At 40.8% G+C, this 19890-nt stretch overlaps 1 protein-coding gene across 3 annotated transcripts in view; it reads right to left on the reverse strand.

Moving 5' to 3' along the window:
- Positions 1–1002: 1002 nt before the first annotated feature.
- UBA6 (ubiquitin like modifier activating enzyme 6) overlaps positions 1003–19890 on the reverse strand; it is a 102375-nt gene continuing 83487 nt past the window's right edge. For all 3 annotated transcript variants that reach the window (XM_089669989.1, XM_089669990.1, XM_089669991.1), the window contains exons 32-33: positions 15139–15233; positions 1003–6184 (exon numbers count right to left, since the gene is read on the reverse strand). In XM_089669989.1, coding sequence (XP_089526115.1) covers positions 6049–6184; positions 15139–15233 — 231 coding nt within the window. In that variant the 3' untranslated portion in view covers positions 1003–6048. The remainder of the gene's footprint in view (positions 6185–15138; positions 15234–19890) is intronic.

Raw genomic sequence — 19890 nt, forward strand, 5'->3', positions numbered from 1 at the left:
TCTATTGGGTGCAGGTCAGTCAAGTTCCTCCACCCCAAACTCACTCTTCTTAGTCTGTAGGGACCTTGCTTTGTGCACTGGTGTGAAGTCATATTGGAACAGGAAGGGGCCATCCCCAAACTGTCCCCACACTGTTGGGAGCATGTAATTGTCCAAAATGTCTTGGTTTGCCGACGTCTTAAGAGTTCCCTTCACTGGAACTAAGGGGCCAAGCCCAACCCCTGAAAAACAACCCCGTATCATAATCCCCCCACCAAACTTTACACTTGGCAATGTAGTCAGGCAAGTACTGTTCTCCTGGCAACCACCAAACCCAGACATGTCCATCGGATTGCCAGACAGAGAAGCATGATTCATCACTCCAGAGAACACGTCTCCACTGCTCTAGAGTCCAGGGGCAGCGTGCTTTACACCACTGCATCTGACGCTTTGTATTGGACTTGGTGATGTAAGGCTTGGATGCAGCTGCTTGGCCATAGAAGCCCATTCCTTGAAGCTCTCTACGCACTGTGTGCTAATCTGAAGGCCACACAAAGTTTGGAAGTCTTTAGCTATTCACTCTGCCGACAGCTGGCGACTTTTGCACACTATGTGCTTCAGCATGCGCTGACCCTGCTCTGTAATTTTATGTGGCCTACCACTTCGTGGTTGAGTTGCTGTTCCCAGTTGCTTCCACTTTGTTATATACCACGAACAGTTGAACGTGGAATATTTAGTAGCAAGGAAATTTCATGGTTAAACTTGTTGTACAGGTGGCAACCTATCCTGGTACCATGGCTGAATTCACTGAGCTCCTGAAAGTGACCCATTCTATCGCAAATGTTTATAGAAACAGTCTGCATGCCTACGTGCTTGATTTTATACAACTGTGGCCATGGAGGTGATTGGAACACCCGAATCCAATGATTTGGAGGAGTGTCCCACTCCTTCTTTCAATATAGTGTATATACATTTTAATGCAGAGAAAAGCAAATATGCAAGAACTACTCTGAACAGTTAGAATATATTTACTGTTCTTTTATTCAAATATGGACTACCTTAGTTGTACTATGTACTGAAAAAGGCAGTCAACCAAAATATTACATATTTAAAACACTTTTGTTTTTTTTTTTTTAGCTGCAGACTTGTCATTGTTGCAATGGTCTTGCTTGCATATGGCAACGGACACCCCTGAGCACAAAGGAAATAAAAAACAACAATAAAAATGATACAAGGAACACAGATATTAAATGATAGTCTCTGGCTCATGTATCTGCTTTCCATGCTGAATCCCTGGACTGTTCCAGTAGTGAAAAGATTGATTCAGTTCAAGTCACAAGCAAGATAGCATTAATTAAACAGAAACCTCAATGTGATAGTTAAAAAGAGTACAATTTAAATACTAGGCAAAAAGTAATATGATACCAGCTGTCATTGTCTTTAAATTAGCAAAGAGATGCCATAATTTAGTTCAGTTGCATTCAGGTAAACCATGGGAATCTGTCCGTTGTCTACACAGAACTGTCCATTAAATACAGCTGTCAAGGACTGAGCTTATAAGAGAAACATGGAGGTTGCCACTTAGGATTTCTATTTCTAAAATACTATTTGGCTGGTTGTCATGTTGACCCTGTTGCTTAAATACTTTCTGTGACTGTGAAAGCACTGGAAATAGAGTGCCTGCATAACATACAGAAGCCAGCATTTTAAAAGGAGATGAACAACCCTGGACTCTCTACTGTTCTTGTATTGATTCGTATATTTAAAGCGAAACTAAACCCACCGATTTAATGGTTTGAAAAAACAGTTACATTCCAGGCATGCCGTGAATATAACTGTCACATTTGCTCGGGAAGTGAAGTTATGGCTGGTGTCATAAATGATCACATGAGCAGCACCATGGCAGTTGCAGATCAAACAGAGGCTAAGATGTCAGCTTCCTTGGTTTTAAAAAGGACAGGAGGGTTTAGTTCTGCTTTAAATTAAAGAACCAGTAATCCTAAAATGCATGTTTCTTTTATACTACTCAAATCAAGCAAAAATATATACGTAATGGCTCACCTTTTCTATCGAACAGGTACTTTTTACTTTATCTAAATGCTTTTAAACCTTACTTTAGGATTCTTTATAAGGAGACTGAATTGGACAAATGTCATTAGCTGTCTATGGCCTGCTTTCTATAAACCTGCAGGCATAAGTAATTCAATCTGAACATATGAATAATGCAAAATCGGAGTCTACCACTTGTCAAAACCATGTCAATTTATAGTCAGCTGAGATTATATGAAAGTTTTGGCTTTGTTGTAAATTTTAATGCTTGCCCCCAACCCTTCTGTGTCAAGAAACGTACTAATGTTTAGTGAAGCCACCCAATATATGAAAGCATCAAAAGGGAGGCTTGGTGAGTGGGAGGGATGGGGTCTACCTCATCTTTTGCATTAAATGTTAAGATGTGCACCTGAGATCATGCCTACATCTTTAGAGCAACTGAGATTTTTGACCTGTGTTGCTGCATATTCTTCACTGTATAGTTTCCATTGCCCAGGTTTTTGACAGGTCTACGTCTAAGGAAACCTGTCCTGAAGAAATGCGGTAGCTGCACTTATTGACATCTGCATCTGAAAAAAAACACTAGTTCTTGGCTGCCATACTAGCACAATGCCATCAGTACACTCACCCAGAAAATATGCACTTCATTCTGATTTCACTATCTTCATACTTCATGCACGCCAGCCACTCAAAGTGTGGAACTCAGAGACAGCAAAACAACTATCATGTTCAGCAGCAGCTCAGCTTCCATGCCTCTTGGTACAAATTTCCTTTATGGCTGATCATACAGTACGTTAGCAAAATGTCATTAAGATGGAAGAGCTGCCTATTTATAAAACTAGCTGCACTGAGGAATCTACCACAACATCAGACCCTGACTTCTAACTGCAAGGCAAAGTCCTTTACAGCTCATGGTAGAGAAGCTTTTTGGTCTTTTTGCCTTGGGTACTAAACTACTTTAGCAGCACAGATTGCAAGTTCTGCCCCTTTTGTGCCCCCCTGCTGCTGAAGTGCCCAAGGCAAACACCTCTTCTGCCCACCCCCTGACCTGACCTTACTGCAGGGGATGCAGAAGGAATAGCCTGTTTCCTTTCCTATGAAGAAAATGGAATGGTTGCGATTAGGATCCAGACATACTTAATATTTCTCTGAAATTCTCTGCAAGTGGTAAGGAGTACATATGGTGCACACATGTGCCTTAGTTATCTAAATAAAATACCCATCAAGTGGATATTCCTCTTTCCCAGTGTTTATTATGAATCAAGTGATTTCAGTGGGGCTGAATGAGAGAAATCTCACCATGTATGGCTAGCTTACATGTAAGGTCAACTCCAACGACAAGGGCAAACAATAGATATGTATATTTTATTTAAAATGAATTTTCAAAGAACAAATTGTTCCTATGTCAATGTTCACAGGGTGTTTGTATGTCTTGCTTAAAAAAGGGCTAACCACAGGTCGCCTGCAGTGCCAGTCAGCAGAATAGATGGACAGCAAAATATAGTTACCTTAAAGCATATCTATCAGAAAACAATATGTGCTTGATCCACCCACGCTCGACCCTTATACTAGACACCATCTGAGGACTATACAAACCTTATTACCACCCTTTGCTGATCCCTGTTGTTGCTCTGTACAAATCCTACTACTTCTAAGTATGGAGGAACATGTCTACCAACATTAGTGTCCCCACAATGTTCACTGATTGCTCAAGACCCAGCATTGGATGAAGGCAGGGAGGGTGCAAGGGAATATGCATCTATCAACAACACTAGGTGTCACTAACCACTGCCACTGACTTTAGAGGGGAACTGTGGTAAAGGTAAGAAACCAAAGAAAGCCTGGGGGGGAATTGAGGTTTTGGTGGGATATCCCTCCCCAACAGGTGTAAAGCAGGTAATAAAGTGTAAATTGGCAGCGTTGCTCTTTGCGTGTTTTGCAGGGGTACAACTATTTTGTTAGTTGCCGAGATGTTTCGAAGGTATACTTACCACTTTACTTAGGCACAGCTATATTCAACTGTATAATCTAGGTTTAAAGCAGACCTATTCCTGAAAACCAAATTCTCTCCCCAACATGACTACTCTGTTATAATAAACAATAAAAAAAAGAACACTTGGGCTGTACACACAGTGCTGCTCTAGGTTACCATGGTGGCTGGTCATATAATTATGCACATAAATGTTCGGTGAACTTTACTAATAGAGACAATCAAAGTTCAGGCTGGATGAGAATCGGTATCGATTCTCTAGGCTTTTTGGTGAAGACCATGTGACCAGCCATGTGAAAGCTTGAAAAATAGTTTCCTGCAGGACATGAACATATATCAAGGCCCCATTTTAAATCTGAGATTCAGAAATTCAGCCACTTTGATAAATTTGCTGGCATACTAGGAGTTGAGTCCAAGGAGGTGCATGCCACCTCCTGGACCTTTCTCTATTATTTACATCTGACAAGTGTATCACACTCTTGGAGAAGACACTGCTGCCCATTTACAGAAGCCTTTGTATTTTTTAAATGAGTTCACATAATAAACAGGCTTCTGTGATTGGGCAGAAGGAGGGGAGAGGTGGGCATAGTAACTGCATTGACCCTGCACTTGAAGGAGCTGAGACCACAGCATCCAGCGTCGGAGCTCTGGAAGCTATCTGCCTGGAGCACCATAATCATGCTGGGTATAAATTAAGGAGTTAAGTCCAGGAGGGGGCATGCAGCTCACTGGACGTAACTCATAGTATGCCAGTATTTTTTACAAAGTTGCTAAATTCCTGAAGTTCATCTTTCAAATAATTTTCTAAAACAAGGAGTAGGGTAGTCAGAATAACACAAGTGTGTTTTTACTACAGATTCACTCAATACCTGTAAAGCACCTAAAACATCTCCATGTAAATCTATGAATATTACACAATGAAATATTGTTCTTTTGCTCAATCCACTCTGCAGTTTAGGTGTACTGGCCCTGTAATAGGGGAATAAAATGTGACATTTTAATAAAACCACAGCCTTCCTAAAAGTAAGACTTGTACGAACCACGAAAGGAAGTTTGAAATTTCGACTGAAATGATTACAGTATGTACCAATGCTGAACAACACGGAACAAAGACCTAACATCAACATAGCTAAAGGCAGCAAATGCTTGTGGGCTGATGCAGCACAGCTCCCATGATATATAAGCAGCCAGCTGAAGGTGCAATGTATTCTGACACCAATGGACTAACCAGCAAGTGCATGTTATCTATGCAAATTGAAGTTGTACTGAAACCATTTAAGCATTTATCAAAAACACTGAAAAAAAAAATAGAATAAAGGGTGCATGTTATGCAGAAACATACTTAACAATCAGACTTACACACCTACATTACATCACTTGCTCACATCTTAAAATACTAAGGCATTGTATAGATCAGTAACTCTGCTTATAATAAATAGCAAAGGTTACATTATCTCACTTGCTCACTCTGTTTCCTGTTTGAAAAAATTACCCCAAAAAGGTAGCAATATCGAAATAAGAGGGGCTTACATTTTACATTCAGGAAACAGAGTACATATGAAATAGATACATATTAGTTTAAGTGATCACATATACATACACACACATACATACAAAGCAGAGAGCTCTCGTGTGTGCATACTTAGATAAACCTACTGCAAGGCACACAGACTTAATAGTACTAATATATACAATATTCTTCCACTTATCATTGCAGAAAAGGAGGTACAATAAGGTGAACTTGAAAATAGTCTTCTTGGTCCTCCATTCGTTTGCTTTTTTTTTTATTCATTTATCTTTTTGGGGTTATAGCATGGAGTATTGCATCCAAACAATTTTGTATTCCAGTCCACTGGTAACAAAGAAAAAAAAGTACAAGAAAGTATGAAGGAGACACTATATATATGCAGTCTTTGTTATGCAAAATATTAGTGCAAATCACTACTTCCACTTGTTTCTCTTCATTAAGGCTTCACCTAGATGTGACAAGTAGTACCAACACATAGGAGATAACACCCGCACTTGTGCCATTAATTGCTCTCTTGGTTAAAGTAGTATCTAACAGGAGGCCCAGGTAAATCCTCATCTTCATTTGATTCAGGGGCAAAAGACACCGTCAAATCAACATATTTTTTATCGACTCCTGGTTTCACAAGCTTGTGCATTCTATACAGGGAGTGAAACAAAAACAATAAAATAAATACATTTGAAAAAAAAAAAAATAAATGTTTTTATTAGACTTGCAGGTGCCATCTAAATATCATGCTGCAGTATAAAATGCTATAGCTCAATAGAAGATACATATAATATCAATGATGGCGTACAACTTGCCAAGTAATGAAATGACAGTAGATGCTTTGGTTAACAAGGGAGCTTTGGGAGGTGGGGTCCCTTCACAAACTTCTACTGGGAAAATAGGGAAGATTTAATTGCCTTCAAGTGGGCAAGTGCACAAACATGCAAATCGAATGTTATCACTTCCCTCTGACTTCACAAGCTACATCCTTGTTCCAAACAAGTGACTCAGGAAGCATTTTGACATTTTCAGAAGAGAAACATTTCTCCCAGATTTTGAGGAACTCCATCTTTGAAAATTGTTTTATACAAAGGGTTTCATTTAGAAATGTTTTTTAATGTGTCCACCCCTTCCTGAATGCTTCTGACTCCATGAAACAGTGTCATTTTTGGCTGCCCATGGTGAAATGTAATCTATCTACAGTCATGGCCGAAATTGTTGGCACCCTTGATATTTTTCCTGAAAATCAAGTATTTCACACAAAAAAGGTATTGCATTAACACATGTTTTGCTATACACATGTTTATTCCCTTTGTATGTATTGGAACAAATATAAAACAGAGGCAGAAAAGCAAATATGACATAATGTCACACAAAACCCCAAAAATGGGCTGGACAAAAGTATTGGCACCCTTAACTTAATATTTGGTTGCACACCCTTTGGAAAACATAACTGAAATCAGTCGCTTCCTATAACCATCAATAAGCTTCTGACACCTCTCACCCGGAATTTTGGACCACTCTTCCTTTGCAAACAGCTCCAGGTCTCTCTTATTGGAAGGACACCTTTTCCCAACAGCAATTTTAAGATCTCTCCACAGGTGTTCAATGGGATTTAGATCTGGGCTCATTGCTGGCCACTTCAGAACTCTCCAGCGCTTCTTTGCCATCCATTTCTGAGTGCTTTTTGACGTATGTTTGGGGTCATTGTCCTGCTGGAAGACCCAGGATCTTGGACGCAAACCCAGCTTTCTGACACTGGGCCCTACAGTGCGACCCAAAATCCTTTGGTAATCCTCAGATTTCATGATGCCTTGCACACAGTCAAGGCACCCAGTGCCAGAGGCAGCAAAACAACCCCAAAACATCATTGAACCTCCACCATATTTTACCGTAGGTACTGTGTTTTGTTCTTTGTAGGCCTCATTCCGTTTTCGGTAAACAGTAGAATGATGTGCTTTACCAAAAAGCTCTATCTTGGTCTCATCTGTCCACAAGACGTTTTCCCAGAAGGCTTTTGGCTTACTCAAGTACATTTTGGCAAACTGTAGTCTTGCTTTTTTATGTCTCTGTGTCAGCAGTGGGGTCCTCCTGGGTCTCCTGCCATAGCGTTTCATTTCATTTAAATGTCGACGGATAGTTCGCGCTGACACTGATGCTCCCTGAGCCTGCAGGACAGCTTGAATGTCTTTGGAACATGTTTGGGGCTGCTTATCCACCATCCGGACTATTCTGCGTTGCAATCTTTCATCAATTTTCCTCATCCGTCCACGACCAGGGAGATTAGCTACAGTGCCATGGGTTGCAAACTTCTTGATAATGTTGCGCACTGTGGACAAAGGCAAATCTAGTTCTCTGGAGATGGACTTGTAACCTTGAGATTGTTGATATTTTGCCACAATTTTGGTTCTCAGGTCCTCAGACAGTTCTCGTCTCCTCTTTCTGTTGTCCATGCTTAGTGTGGCACAGACAGACACACAATGCAAAGGTTAAGTGAACGTCTCTCCTTTTTATCTGCTTTCAGGTGTGATTTCTATATTGCCCACACCTGTTACTTGCCCCAGGTGAGTTTACAGGAGCATCACATGCTTGTAACATTCTTATTTATCCGCAGTTGTGAAAGGGTGCCAATACTTTTGTCCAGCCCATTTTTGGAGGTTTGTGTGACATTATGTCGAATTTGCTTTCTTTCCTCCCTTTTTTTGTTTTGTCCCAATACACACAAAGGGAATAAACATGTGTATAGCAAAACATGTGTTAATGCAATACGTTTCGTGAGAAATACATGATTTCCTGGAGAAATATCAAGGGTGCCAACAATTTCGGCCATGACTGTATATTTGCCTTCCCCAGTTCCTCCTTTCCCCCTCATCAACATGCTAATGACATTTTTAATTACTCATTATGTACAGTGCTTTGAAAAAAAGTAGTCATACCCCTTGAAATTTTCCATTTTGTCAAGTTATAACCAAAAATGTAAATGTATTTTATTGGGATTTTATGTGATAGACCAACACAAAGTGGCACATAATTGTTAAGTGGAAGGAAAATAATAAAGGGTTTTCACAGTTTTTTACAAATAAATATCAGCCCCCTTTACTCTGATACTCCTGAAGTCAATTGGTTCTACTAGATTTTAGTTAGAAGTCACTTAATTAGTAAATAGAGTCCACCTGTGTATAAATTAATCTCAGTATAAATGCTGTTCTGTGAAGCCCTAAGATGTTTGTTAGAGAACATTAGTGAGCAAACAGCATCATGAAGGCCAAGGAACACATCAGACAGGTCAGGGATGAAGTTGTTTAAAGAAGGGTTAGGTTACAAAAAAATATCCCAAGCTTTGAACATCTCACAGAGCACTGTTCAATCCATCATCCGAAAATGGAAAGAGTTTGGCACAACTGGAAAACTACTAGGACATGGCTGTCCATCTAAACTGACAGGCCAGGCAAGGAGAGCATTAATCAGAGAAGCAGCCAAGAGGCCCATGGTAACTCTGGAGGAGCTGCAGAGATCCACAGCTCAGGTGGGAGAATCTGTCCACAGGAGCACAGCTCAGGTGGGAGAATCTGTCAACAGTGCACTCCAGAAAATCTGGCCTTTATGGAAGATTGGCAACAAGAGAGCCATTGTTGAAAGAAAGGAAGATGGATGGAGCCAAATACAGGGCAATATTAGAAGAAAACCTGTAAAGAGTCTGCAAAAAACTTGAGACTGGGACAGAGGTTCACCTTCCAGCAGGACAACGAATCTAAACATACAGCCAGAGCTACAATGGAATGGTTTAGATCAGCGGTTCTCAACCTGGGGGTCGCGACCCCTTTGGGGGTCGAACGACACTTTCACAGGGGTCGCCTAAGACCATCGGAAAACACATATTTCCGATGGCCTTAGGAACCGAGACACCGCTCCTCTATCCGTCTCCAGGTGTGGGCGGGATGACATGCCGTCCCTGTCATCTAGACACACCCCCGGGATCAATCCTTCGCCGGTGATTGGCCGCTGGAACTGTAGCTCAGGAGAGGCACACAGGCGGCCAATCACCGGCGAGGAGGTGGAGCTTGGAGAGGAGGAGCCGAGCGGAACCGCGAAGATCGAGCGAGTGAAGAGGAGGAGAGCGGCCGGAGAAGGAAGACATCTGACCAGTAAGTGTCTGTACCATAGGAGAGGGAGGGAGCGAGCTAGCCCAGGCTAGAACGGGTCAGCAAGGTAAGTATCATTGGTGTCAGTGGGAGGAATAGTGCCCGATTATTGGTGTCACTAATACCAACGATGGGGCACTATTCCTCCCCCCACTGACACCAACGATGAGGCACTATTCCTCCCCCCACTGACACCAACGATGGGGCACTATTCCTCCCCCCACTGACACCAACGATGGGGCACTATTGCTCCCCCCACTGACACCAACGATGGGGCACTATTGCTCCCCCCACTGACACCAACGATGGGGCACTATTGCTCCCCCCACTGACACCAACGATGGGGCACTATTGCTCCCCCCACTGACACCAACGATGGGGCACTATTGCTCCCCCCACTGACACCAACGATGGGGCACTATTGCTCCCACTGACACCAATGATGGGGCACTATTCCTCCCACTGACACCAATGATGGGGCACTATTCCCCCCACTGACACCAATGATGGGGCACTATTCCTCCCACTGACACCAATGATGGGGCACTATTCCTCCCACTGACACCAATGATGGGGCACTATTCCTCCCACTGACACCTATGATGGGGCACTATTCCTCCCACTGACACCAATGATGGGACACTATTCCTCTCACTGACACCAATGACGTGGCACTACTCCTCCTACTGCAAAATTACGGTTATGAAGTAGCAACGAAAATAATTTTATGGTTGGGGGTCACCACAACATGAGGAACTGTATTAAGGGGTCGCGGCATTAGAAAGGTTGAGAACCACTGGTTTAGATCAAAGCATATTCATGTGTTAGAATGGCCCAGTCAAAGTCCAGACCTAAATCCAATTGAGAATCTGTGGCAAGACTTGAAAATTGCTGTTCACAGACACTCTCCATCCAATCTGGCAGAGCTTAAGCAATTTTGAAGAATGGGCAAAAAATTCACTCTCTAGATGTGCAAAGCTCATAAAGACATCCCAAAAAGATTTGCAGATGTAATTTCAGCGAAAGGTGGTTCTACAAAGTATTAACCCAGGATGGCTGAATACAAATGCATGCCACACGTGCACGTAAACATTTTTGAAAACCATTTATCATTTTCCTTCCACTTCACAATGATGTGCCACTTTGTGTTGGTCTATCACATAAAACAAAAAACATAAATGTATTTGTTATTGGAATTTTAATATGACATGTGGAAAATTTCACGAGGTATGAATACTTTTTCAAGGCACTGTATTTTGGCTGGCCTACTGAGTAGGAGCACCACATCCCTGTTTACAATAACCAAAACACCATATTCTCTAGGTTGGAACCATGCTATATACTGTATGTTGTATATTAAAATTGTCTTACTTTTATTAGAATAGTTATACATTTTAAAGCCATCATTAACCACTTCCTACTGGCCGTATGCACATATGTAGCCTCTTGGCGGGTGGGCTTTAATATTAAGCGGCCGCATAAATGTGTTACTATGTAAGCATGTCGTTTGAGAGCGCTCTTCCGGCACAGTACCTGGTGGGTACCATAAAGCTCCCAATGCATACTTGTGATCGGGAGCTTTCTGACCATGTGACCACTGTGACTCCCGGTATTTAGACCCTCAAAGGGCTGGTAGGTGGCAGGGGGAAGGGGTTAAAAAGAAGATACATTTCTTTGTGAGGCCCACAAGGTCTTGGTACCTCAATGAACACCAATGTCAAGTATTCCACAGGACAGGTTTACACATTGTACCCTGATTGCCCAATCCATCAGATCTTTCTATATGACAAAGAAACAGCGTGGAATATTCAAATTATGATTGTAACCATAGGGCCTGGGTGTACTTCTCAATGCTATTGACCAAGACCTGACAGAGATCATGGAAATATCTAATTACACAGTGATATCTGAGAGCAAAACCTAGAATCCTATTTTCAAAGAATTATTTTCTTTGTGGTTGTCTAATTTTGCTAATTGGGGTGGTGCCATATTGTCCAATCTTTAGACTATCCAAACATTATGGCATACGATACTTGAGATTAGTGTTTGTTGATGTACCAAAACCTTGTTGGTCTCCAAAATAAATCTCTTTTTTTTTTTTTTAATGAGGACTTTTAAATATTTTTAATATACTGTACAACATACGATCTATGTGCAATGCATCTATGTAGCACCTGAAAAGTCCCAGCATACTTTCAACCTATATTGTGTTTTGGTAACTTGGTTGTAAACCTCTGAAACAAAAAACATATCCTTCTAAAGTGTGTACTAGCCTCAATCTATAGCACTTAATGTGGTTTCTGACAGTCTAACTCTACACCACAGAATCCCCAGAGATGGCCACCCTCCAGCACAGAGCAGGTGATTGACCGTTCCAGCTGTGCATGTCCTCTCTGGGCTGTGCAGTGTGTGACAACAGAACCCTCTCTGCCTTCTGGAGCTCTGATATGCTGTGTTAACTATGGGGTTTATTTACTAAAGCTGGTTCACTCAGAATCTTGTGCAGCTCTGCATGGAAGCCAATCAGCTTCCACGTTTTATTGCTAAAGCTTAATTGAATAAGCTCAGGTTAAAAGTTGATTGACTACCATGCACAGCTGCACAAGATTCTGAGTGAACCAGCTTCAGTAAATCCACCGCTATGTGTTATAGGAGGCTGTGTATTAGAAATGGCGGCAGACAAACAGGTACAACTTAAGATAGGAAAATTAGTTTAATCTCTGTGCGTCACCTGAGGATAGTTACTTCACTGGGAGTACAGGATGTAAGGTTGTATAACCACTATGACATTTTTAAATACAACCGCTCCATTTTCCTTACATACCTTATCTTAGACCCTCTCTGCGTCTATGTGCTATTTAAGCAGATCCGAGCTGGTGGGATGCACCAGCAGGGAGCAGTGCATAGCTACCTAGAAATATTACAGCACCTTATCTCAGTACTCATCTCAAGAGCCCTTAGCTATGATGAGAGCATTGGGCTGGCTCTTGTTTCTGAGCCTTAAAAGGATAAGTTCACCTTTGGGAACATATTACATGTTCCACCCTAAAAACAGGTGGAACATGTAACATGTTCCCACACCTGGAGTTGCTGTCCACTCCGCCGTATCTAGTGACAACTAGTGAGGGATCTTCTCCCCCAGCTGTCACCATTTACAAAAAAAATGCAGTTGTGCGGGGCTCCTGCCACCAGACTGCTCCATTCATTCACAGAATTCTGTGAATGAAAAACTACAAGTACCGACTTTTACAGCTTTCGGCTTGTAGTTCTCAATGAACTACCAAAGCGCTGTTGAGCACTCTGGAAGCTCATTGTCTCCTCCTGTCAGTGTGTATCTGCCTGCCTGTACAAGATATGGGCAGGCAGACACACTGACAAGTCTGCAGGACTCTTGCATGGCACCCGTGATATGCTGATCACAGGTGCAATGCTTTCTAGGCTCCAAGTAAAAAAATAATAAATGCACATATTTTACCTGCAAAAAGATGTGCATTTATTTATTTTTTTATAAGGTGCACTTATCCTTTAAATAATTGAAATCCAATTCATGAAAAGAGTGAGCCAGTAACAGTAAGAATGGGGAGGAAAGGACAGAGGATACTGGACCTCTTACACCCAGAAAACGGGATGATGGGCTTTACATGAATTTCCGTAGCTTCTAACACACACTGAGACCCTCACAGTGTGCTGTGAAATCAGACTAAGCACCATCAGTACAGGAGAGAAGACTACACAGCTGCAGAAGACTGAAGGTAAGGCTGAAGTTCAACTTTAAAGGATTTCACCTTTATAATTTTATGTTAATACATGAGGAACTATTTTGCAAAAAAAGTGATGTTGAGGAGCAGGGACTGCTTAAGCATCTATGACAACAAGGTCCTTACACCTGCCTAGGTTTGTTTTTTTTACATAGCATTAAGCATCTTTAGTCTCAGAAACCCAATGAATCCAGGAGACAAGACTTGACTACTGAAGATGACCATCTCCCCAGCGACAACGTAGCATTACTCCTCATAAAGTGTTAACTTGCTAGATGAAATTGAAAAAAAATAAATTATTAAAACTGATGACTAATCTGGATATGATAAGGAGACACTATGGATGTCAGGAATCTAGGAATGACCAGAAAGGTGTGGACTGACACAGGGAAACGCAGGTTTCAGGTATAGTATAATACAGTTTATTATTAGCCATATATATATATATATATATATATATATATATATATATACACACACACACATATATATATATATATATATATATATATATATATATATATATATATATATACACACACACACACACATACATATACACATATATATATATATATACACACACACACATACGCACAGTGAACAAACCAACCTTCCACTAATCTTAGTAGGTGCAGGAACACAGGCGTAGTCAGGGCTGGAGAGGTGGAATGGTCAGGCCGGCCGTAGGGTTCTGTAATGACCGTTTGGTGGTACCTCTAGTGGTCCCCAGGACAGGATTCCCCAGGGCGCGGAGTCTAAGTCCCAGTCTGCTTATTCACCAGGGCCCCTGATGGTGGGGATGGACTTGGAGCAGACAGGAACCAGGTCGCGGCCCCTGAGTACACCCGCTAGTGGTAGAGGGATCCACCAGAGGTATGTGCAGGTACGGCTGGATCCGTGCAGGATGGATGGATGGCAGAGTAGTTAGCGTGGTCAGACGGGCCAAGTCAGCAACGTGCGGGCAGCAAGGTACCAAAGGAGCAGGCAGAGAATGGTCAAGGTCACAAGCCGGGTTCAGTAACTCACGGGCAGCGCGGTACAGGGGATCAGGCAGAAGGATGGTCAGGCAAGCCAGGGGTTCAACAGGAGACGGTCAGCAGAGGTCAGGATCAAGCCGGGTCAGCAACGAAGCAGGAACACAAGATTCCAGGTACAGAGGCTCATGGGAAAACATACACCAAGGCCCAGATCACAGGCCTGGTCATGCCTTAAATACACCTGTCTGCAATCAGCCCCAGGTTTGGCTGATTGCACGTGTGAGCTTCTGGCTGCTGAGAGCACCCGCTGGTCAGCTCTGGTACTGCAGCCCACACGGCAGATGAGTCCCACCACCAGTGCTGAGTCCATTCCTGACAATGGGGTTGATTTACTAAAGGTAAATATACTGTGCACTGCAAGTACAGTTGCTTTAGATCCGTGGGGAAGCTCTGAAATAAGGCAAAGCTCTGCTGATTTCTTTCATCCAATCATGTGCAAGCAAAAATGCTGTTTAAATTTTCTTTGCATGTGCCCTTTAGATCTAGAGCAACTGCACTTTCAGTGCACCTGGAGTGCACAGCCTATTTTCCTTTAGCAAATCAACCCCTATGTCTATAAAGAAATTTGTACACTGCAGCTAGGGGTGGACAGGAAAGTATATTCAGTTACAATATGTGAAGTAAAATTTATCACACCAAGACTACTAGTTGGTAATATACTTACGTAAGTTTCAGTCTCTTTGCATGACCAGGCATAACAGGGACGTAAAGCATTTTCACACCTTGCACAACCATTGTTGGTTCTATTCCATACTGTTCCTATAAAATGCATGGGATATGGTCATTTCATATCTATTATTTTATATTAACTCTTTTATGCAGAACAATGATTATGCTGAACCAAGCTGGTTAATTCATGATAAAATTAGGATCATGGATTTTCAATTTTAAGATCTTGGATAAAATAGATTTACCCTTGCTGTCAGTCTTACTTTTCATTATTAAGTCTTAGGTTCAGACCTAGCATAACTCCATTATGAACTATACTAGTACATTTTAACCATTTCTGAATATAAGAACCGATATCTTCTGTATCAACAAATCTATTATTCGATTTCTTTATACAGGAAAGAAGAAAAATATTGTAGAGGCTGTTGGTAAACAGTAATTGGGCAAGCAAAGACTTTTCAAAAGAAATTCCCTGGTAAACTCTACAGATAAAAAGAGTTTCCTTCTAAAAGTACCAGTAAAGTTCTGCAGATATTTCAAAACCATCATATAGTGAACATTAGAGCTATACAGGAAGAGAAAAATGTTTTTCAGTATCAGAAACAAGGAGCTTTATTGCCATAGCTAGAGATTATTCTAAAACAATGTTATACAATTATATCATCAGCTGCTTTCAATAGTATAGTGATGTCCACAAACAGATGTGTTGCAGGACTTGTGGTCAGTTTGTTTAGATATGCCTGCATTTCAAGCAGTCCTTGTAGCTGCATTTTGGACCCCCCTGCAAAATTGTTGTCTAATAAAATTGCTAAGCTGAAAGCTTGAGACAAACTATTATATTTAACTGCCATTTATTTATGAGTGCATAGCAGTACACACCATGGATGTTATCAAAAATCCAATCTCAAAATAGCTTAAAAGATAACGAAACCCAAGAATAAACATCGAATATGTAGCAGTTTGTCATTCCTTAGATGTAGAGGCTGCTTTTATTTTTCAGTCGTCCAACATTTTCAGCAAGTGCAGAAAATACATCTGGCCCTGCCAGAAATATGGTGTCTGTCATTTTCCAAGAGGTGAACCTACAGTGCTCAGCATAAATGAGTACATCCCAACAGATTTGTCAGAAAACCTTTACTTTCCTTTCAGAATCAACATTTTCTATGAGTCACTATACTACAAAATGCTCCCACAAATGCGTGCCATTGATTACAAACACGATTTGTTCATTTGCCCGCACAAAAAAAGTTTTTCCTAACAAATTCATTCAAGACCATGTTGCAAAAATGAATACACCCCAATGAAAGTCTTATGCAGGCCACACATGGGTCAAATTCCAAACAAATTTTCTTTAGAAAACCTGAAATTTTGTGCATTTCGTATTCTGATGGTGCCACTATTGATTTTGAAATTTTACCAATCAAGTCTTTAATTTTACCTCATGTTGCAACAGAAATTAATTTTTGTGTCCAAGAATTTTCTTTTCTTTGCAGGTCAAAGCTGAAGCTCATTTCTTTTTTTATTACAGTGGCTATAAAAAGTCTAAACACCCCTGTTAAAATGTCAGGTTTCTGTGATGTAAAAAAAAAAAAGACAAAAGATAAATAATTTCAGAACCTTTTCCACCTTAAATGTAACCTATAAACTGTACAACTCAGTTGAACAACAAATGGAAATCTTTTAGGTGGAGTGAAGGGAAGTAAAAATAAAAAACTACATTAATATTGTTGCATAAATGTGCACACCCTTAAACGAATACTTTGTTAAAGCACCTTTTAATTTTATTCCAGAACTCAGTCTTTTTGGGTATGAGTCTATCAGCATGGCACATCTTGACTTGGCAATATTTGCCCACTCTTCCTTGCAAAAACATTCCAAATCTGTCAGATTGTGAGGGCATCTTTTGTGCACAGCCCTCTTCGATCACCCCACAGATTTTCGATCGGATTCAGGTCTGGACTCTGGCTGGGCCATTCCAAAACCTTAATCTTCTGGTGAAGCCATTCCTTTGTTGATTTGATTGTATGCTTTGGGTCGTTGGTGTGGATGTTTTTTTTGTAAGAAAAGGCTTCCGTTTAGCCACTCTACCCCATAGCCCAGACATATGAAGAATACAGGAGATTGTTGTCACATGTACCACACAGCCAGTACTTGCCAGATTTTCCTGCAGCTCCTTTAATGCTGCTATAGGACTCTTGGCAGCCTCCCAGACCAGTATTCTTCTTGTCTTTTCATCAATTTTGGAGGGACATACAGTTCTTGGTCATGTGACTGTTGCACCATATTTTCTCCACTTGATGATGACTGTCTTCACTGTGTTCCATGGTATATTGGAAATTATTTTGTACCCTTCTCATGACTGATACCTTTTAACAATGAGATCCCTCTGGTGCTTAGAAAGCTCTCTGCAGACATTGGCTTTTGCTATAGGATGCAACTAAGAAAAATTTCAGGAAAGACCTACTTAAACAGCTGAACTTTCTTTGGGGTTAATCAGAGGCACTTTAAAATGATGGCAGGTATGTACTTACTCCTATTTAAAATGATTTTGAATGTGATTGCTTAATTCTGAACAAAGCTACATCCCCAGTTATAAGAGGGTGTGCACACTTATGCAACCACATTATTTTAGTTTTCTATGTTTACTCCCTCCCCCTAAAAGATTTCAGTTTGTTTTTCAATTGAGTTATACAGTTTTAGGTCACATTAAAAGGTGGAAAAAAAGTTCTGAAATGATTTATCTTTGTCTCATTTTTTTACATCACAGAAACCTGACTTTTTAAACAGGGGTGTGTAGAATTTTTATATCCACTGTACATTTCTCCCATCATAGATTAGAAATTAGATAGTTTCTCAAAAAATCTTCAACATGCCGATCACTCGAAAATTGGCTGTTGCTGTGGCCCACTAATGGTGGGTAATTTGAATGAAAATTCTTAGAAAAGATTTTTGGAAGAAAATTCTTTTGGAATTCGACTTATGTATGGCCAGTTTTAGGAGCAAAGCTACATTTTAGATAACAAAATCCTAATTAGCAAGAATTAAACTACAGGTGAGTCTAATTATTCATTAAATAGGTGTCCAGCAGAGAGCTGAATATAAAAGGGGGTTACTTAAAGAAAGCCCCTTCCCATTTCCTGCTGTCAGCAATGGCACCACATGAAAGATAAATGTCATAAGAGCGGAGAAAGAAAATTATTTATTTACACAGGAAAGGTGAAGGCTGCAAGAAGATCAGCAAAGCTTTACTTATCAGTCAGAATACTCTAGCAAAAGTGTTACTAAAATTTAACAAAGATGGAACTGCAACCATCTCACAGAGACATCCACGCCGTCCATGCAAGTTAACACCTCAACAGGAGTATCTTCTGATAAGGGTTGAAGAAAATCACCATGCAAGTTCACTGCAGTTAGTTAAAGAACTAAAGCAAAACTGGGGTTATCCTGTCCCGTGACACAATCCGATGTACAATGAAGAGGAATGGCATGTATGGGTGTCGTCCACGTAGGAAGCCTCTCCTAATGCCCGTGCACAAAAAAGCCCACCTAGAATTTGTTGAAAAAGAAGAAGACTACTGGGACTCTGTACTCTGGAGTGATGAGCACAAGATAAATGTTTCTGGAACTGATGGCTTCAAAACTGTATGGCGTACAAAAAGGTGAGGTATACAAAAGAAAAATGCATGGTGCCTACAGTGAAACATGGCAGTGGCAGTGTCCTTCTATGGGGCTGCATGAGTGTTGCTGATGCCGGGGAGCTGCATTTCATTAATGGTATCATGAATTCACAGATGTACTGCTCTATATTGAAAGAAGATGCTACCAACACACATTGCCCTTGGTTGTCTGAAGAACAGGGTGAAGGTGATTCAGTGGCCAAGTATGTCTCCTGATCTGAACCTAATTGAACACCTATGGGGAATTCTGAAGAGACAAGCTGAGCATCACTCTCCATCCAGCATCCAAGCATCCAAGCTCTAAAAGAGGTCATGCTTGAAGAATAGAAAAAGATAGATGTTGCAATATGTAGCCAACTTGTTCATTCCATGCCTAAAAGACTTGGTGCTGTCCTTACAAATCATGGAGGTCATACAAAATACTAGATGGGGTAGTTTTTGTTGTGGGGTGTATTCATTTTTGCATCAACTAATTTGAGTAAAAACGGAAGATTTTGTAATCTAAGTTATATTATTAACCTTACTTTCACGTTATGAGCTAAACAAATAAAACAAATAAAACTTGGACATTGTTCATGTGTTTATTGAGACATTGATTAAAATCTTACTTTTCAAAAGGGGTGTATTTATTTATGCTGAGCACTGTAAAGCAAAAATAATCCAATGTTTCTTTTGTAAACTACTTATCCCCTTGTATCAAGTAATAGAATGAAGGGAGGACACCCAAGTCCAGCCTGTGTAGCAACCATGGTTCCCTCCAGAGATACAGTGAAGAAGTGAAAGTACCTACTCTAGGACAGGAAGTCTGCTTTCACCTGGTAATCTTGTGAATAACAAAGGAAACAGGTAAACGGCAATATAATAGGATTTTTATACTGTAAATTCCTTTTTGGAGTCCACTGAGAGACACATGAAGTCCTATAAACCCTTAATACTAGCATGTCTCATTTTATGGCAAAGGAGTACCGAGAGCACAATTATAAAAGACAGAAGGGTGAGGCCTCAAAGGATTCCAAGATGATGATTTTATGGCAAGCACAATTATCCCATTTTCTTTTTCATCCTTTGAG

Source organism: Staurois parvus, unplaced genomic scaffold (genome assembly GCF_062004578.1).
Source record: "Staurois parvus isolate SC_StPar_1 unplaced genomic scaffold, SC_StPar_1.0 ptg000086l, whole genome shotgun sequence".
Classification (NCBI taxonomy): domain Eukaryota; kingdom Metazoa; phylum Chordata; class Amphibia; order Anura; family Ranidae; genus Staurois; species Staurois parvus.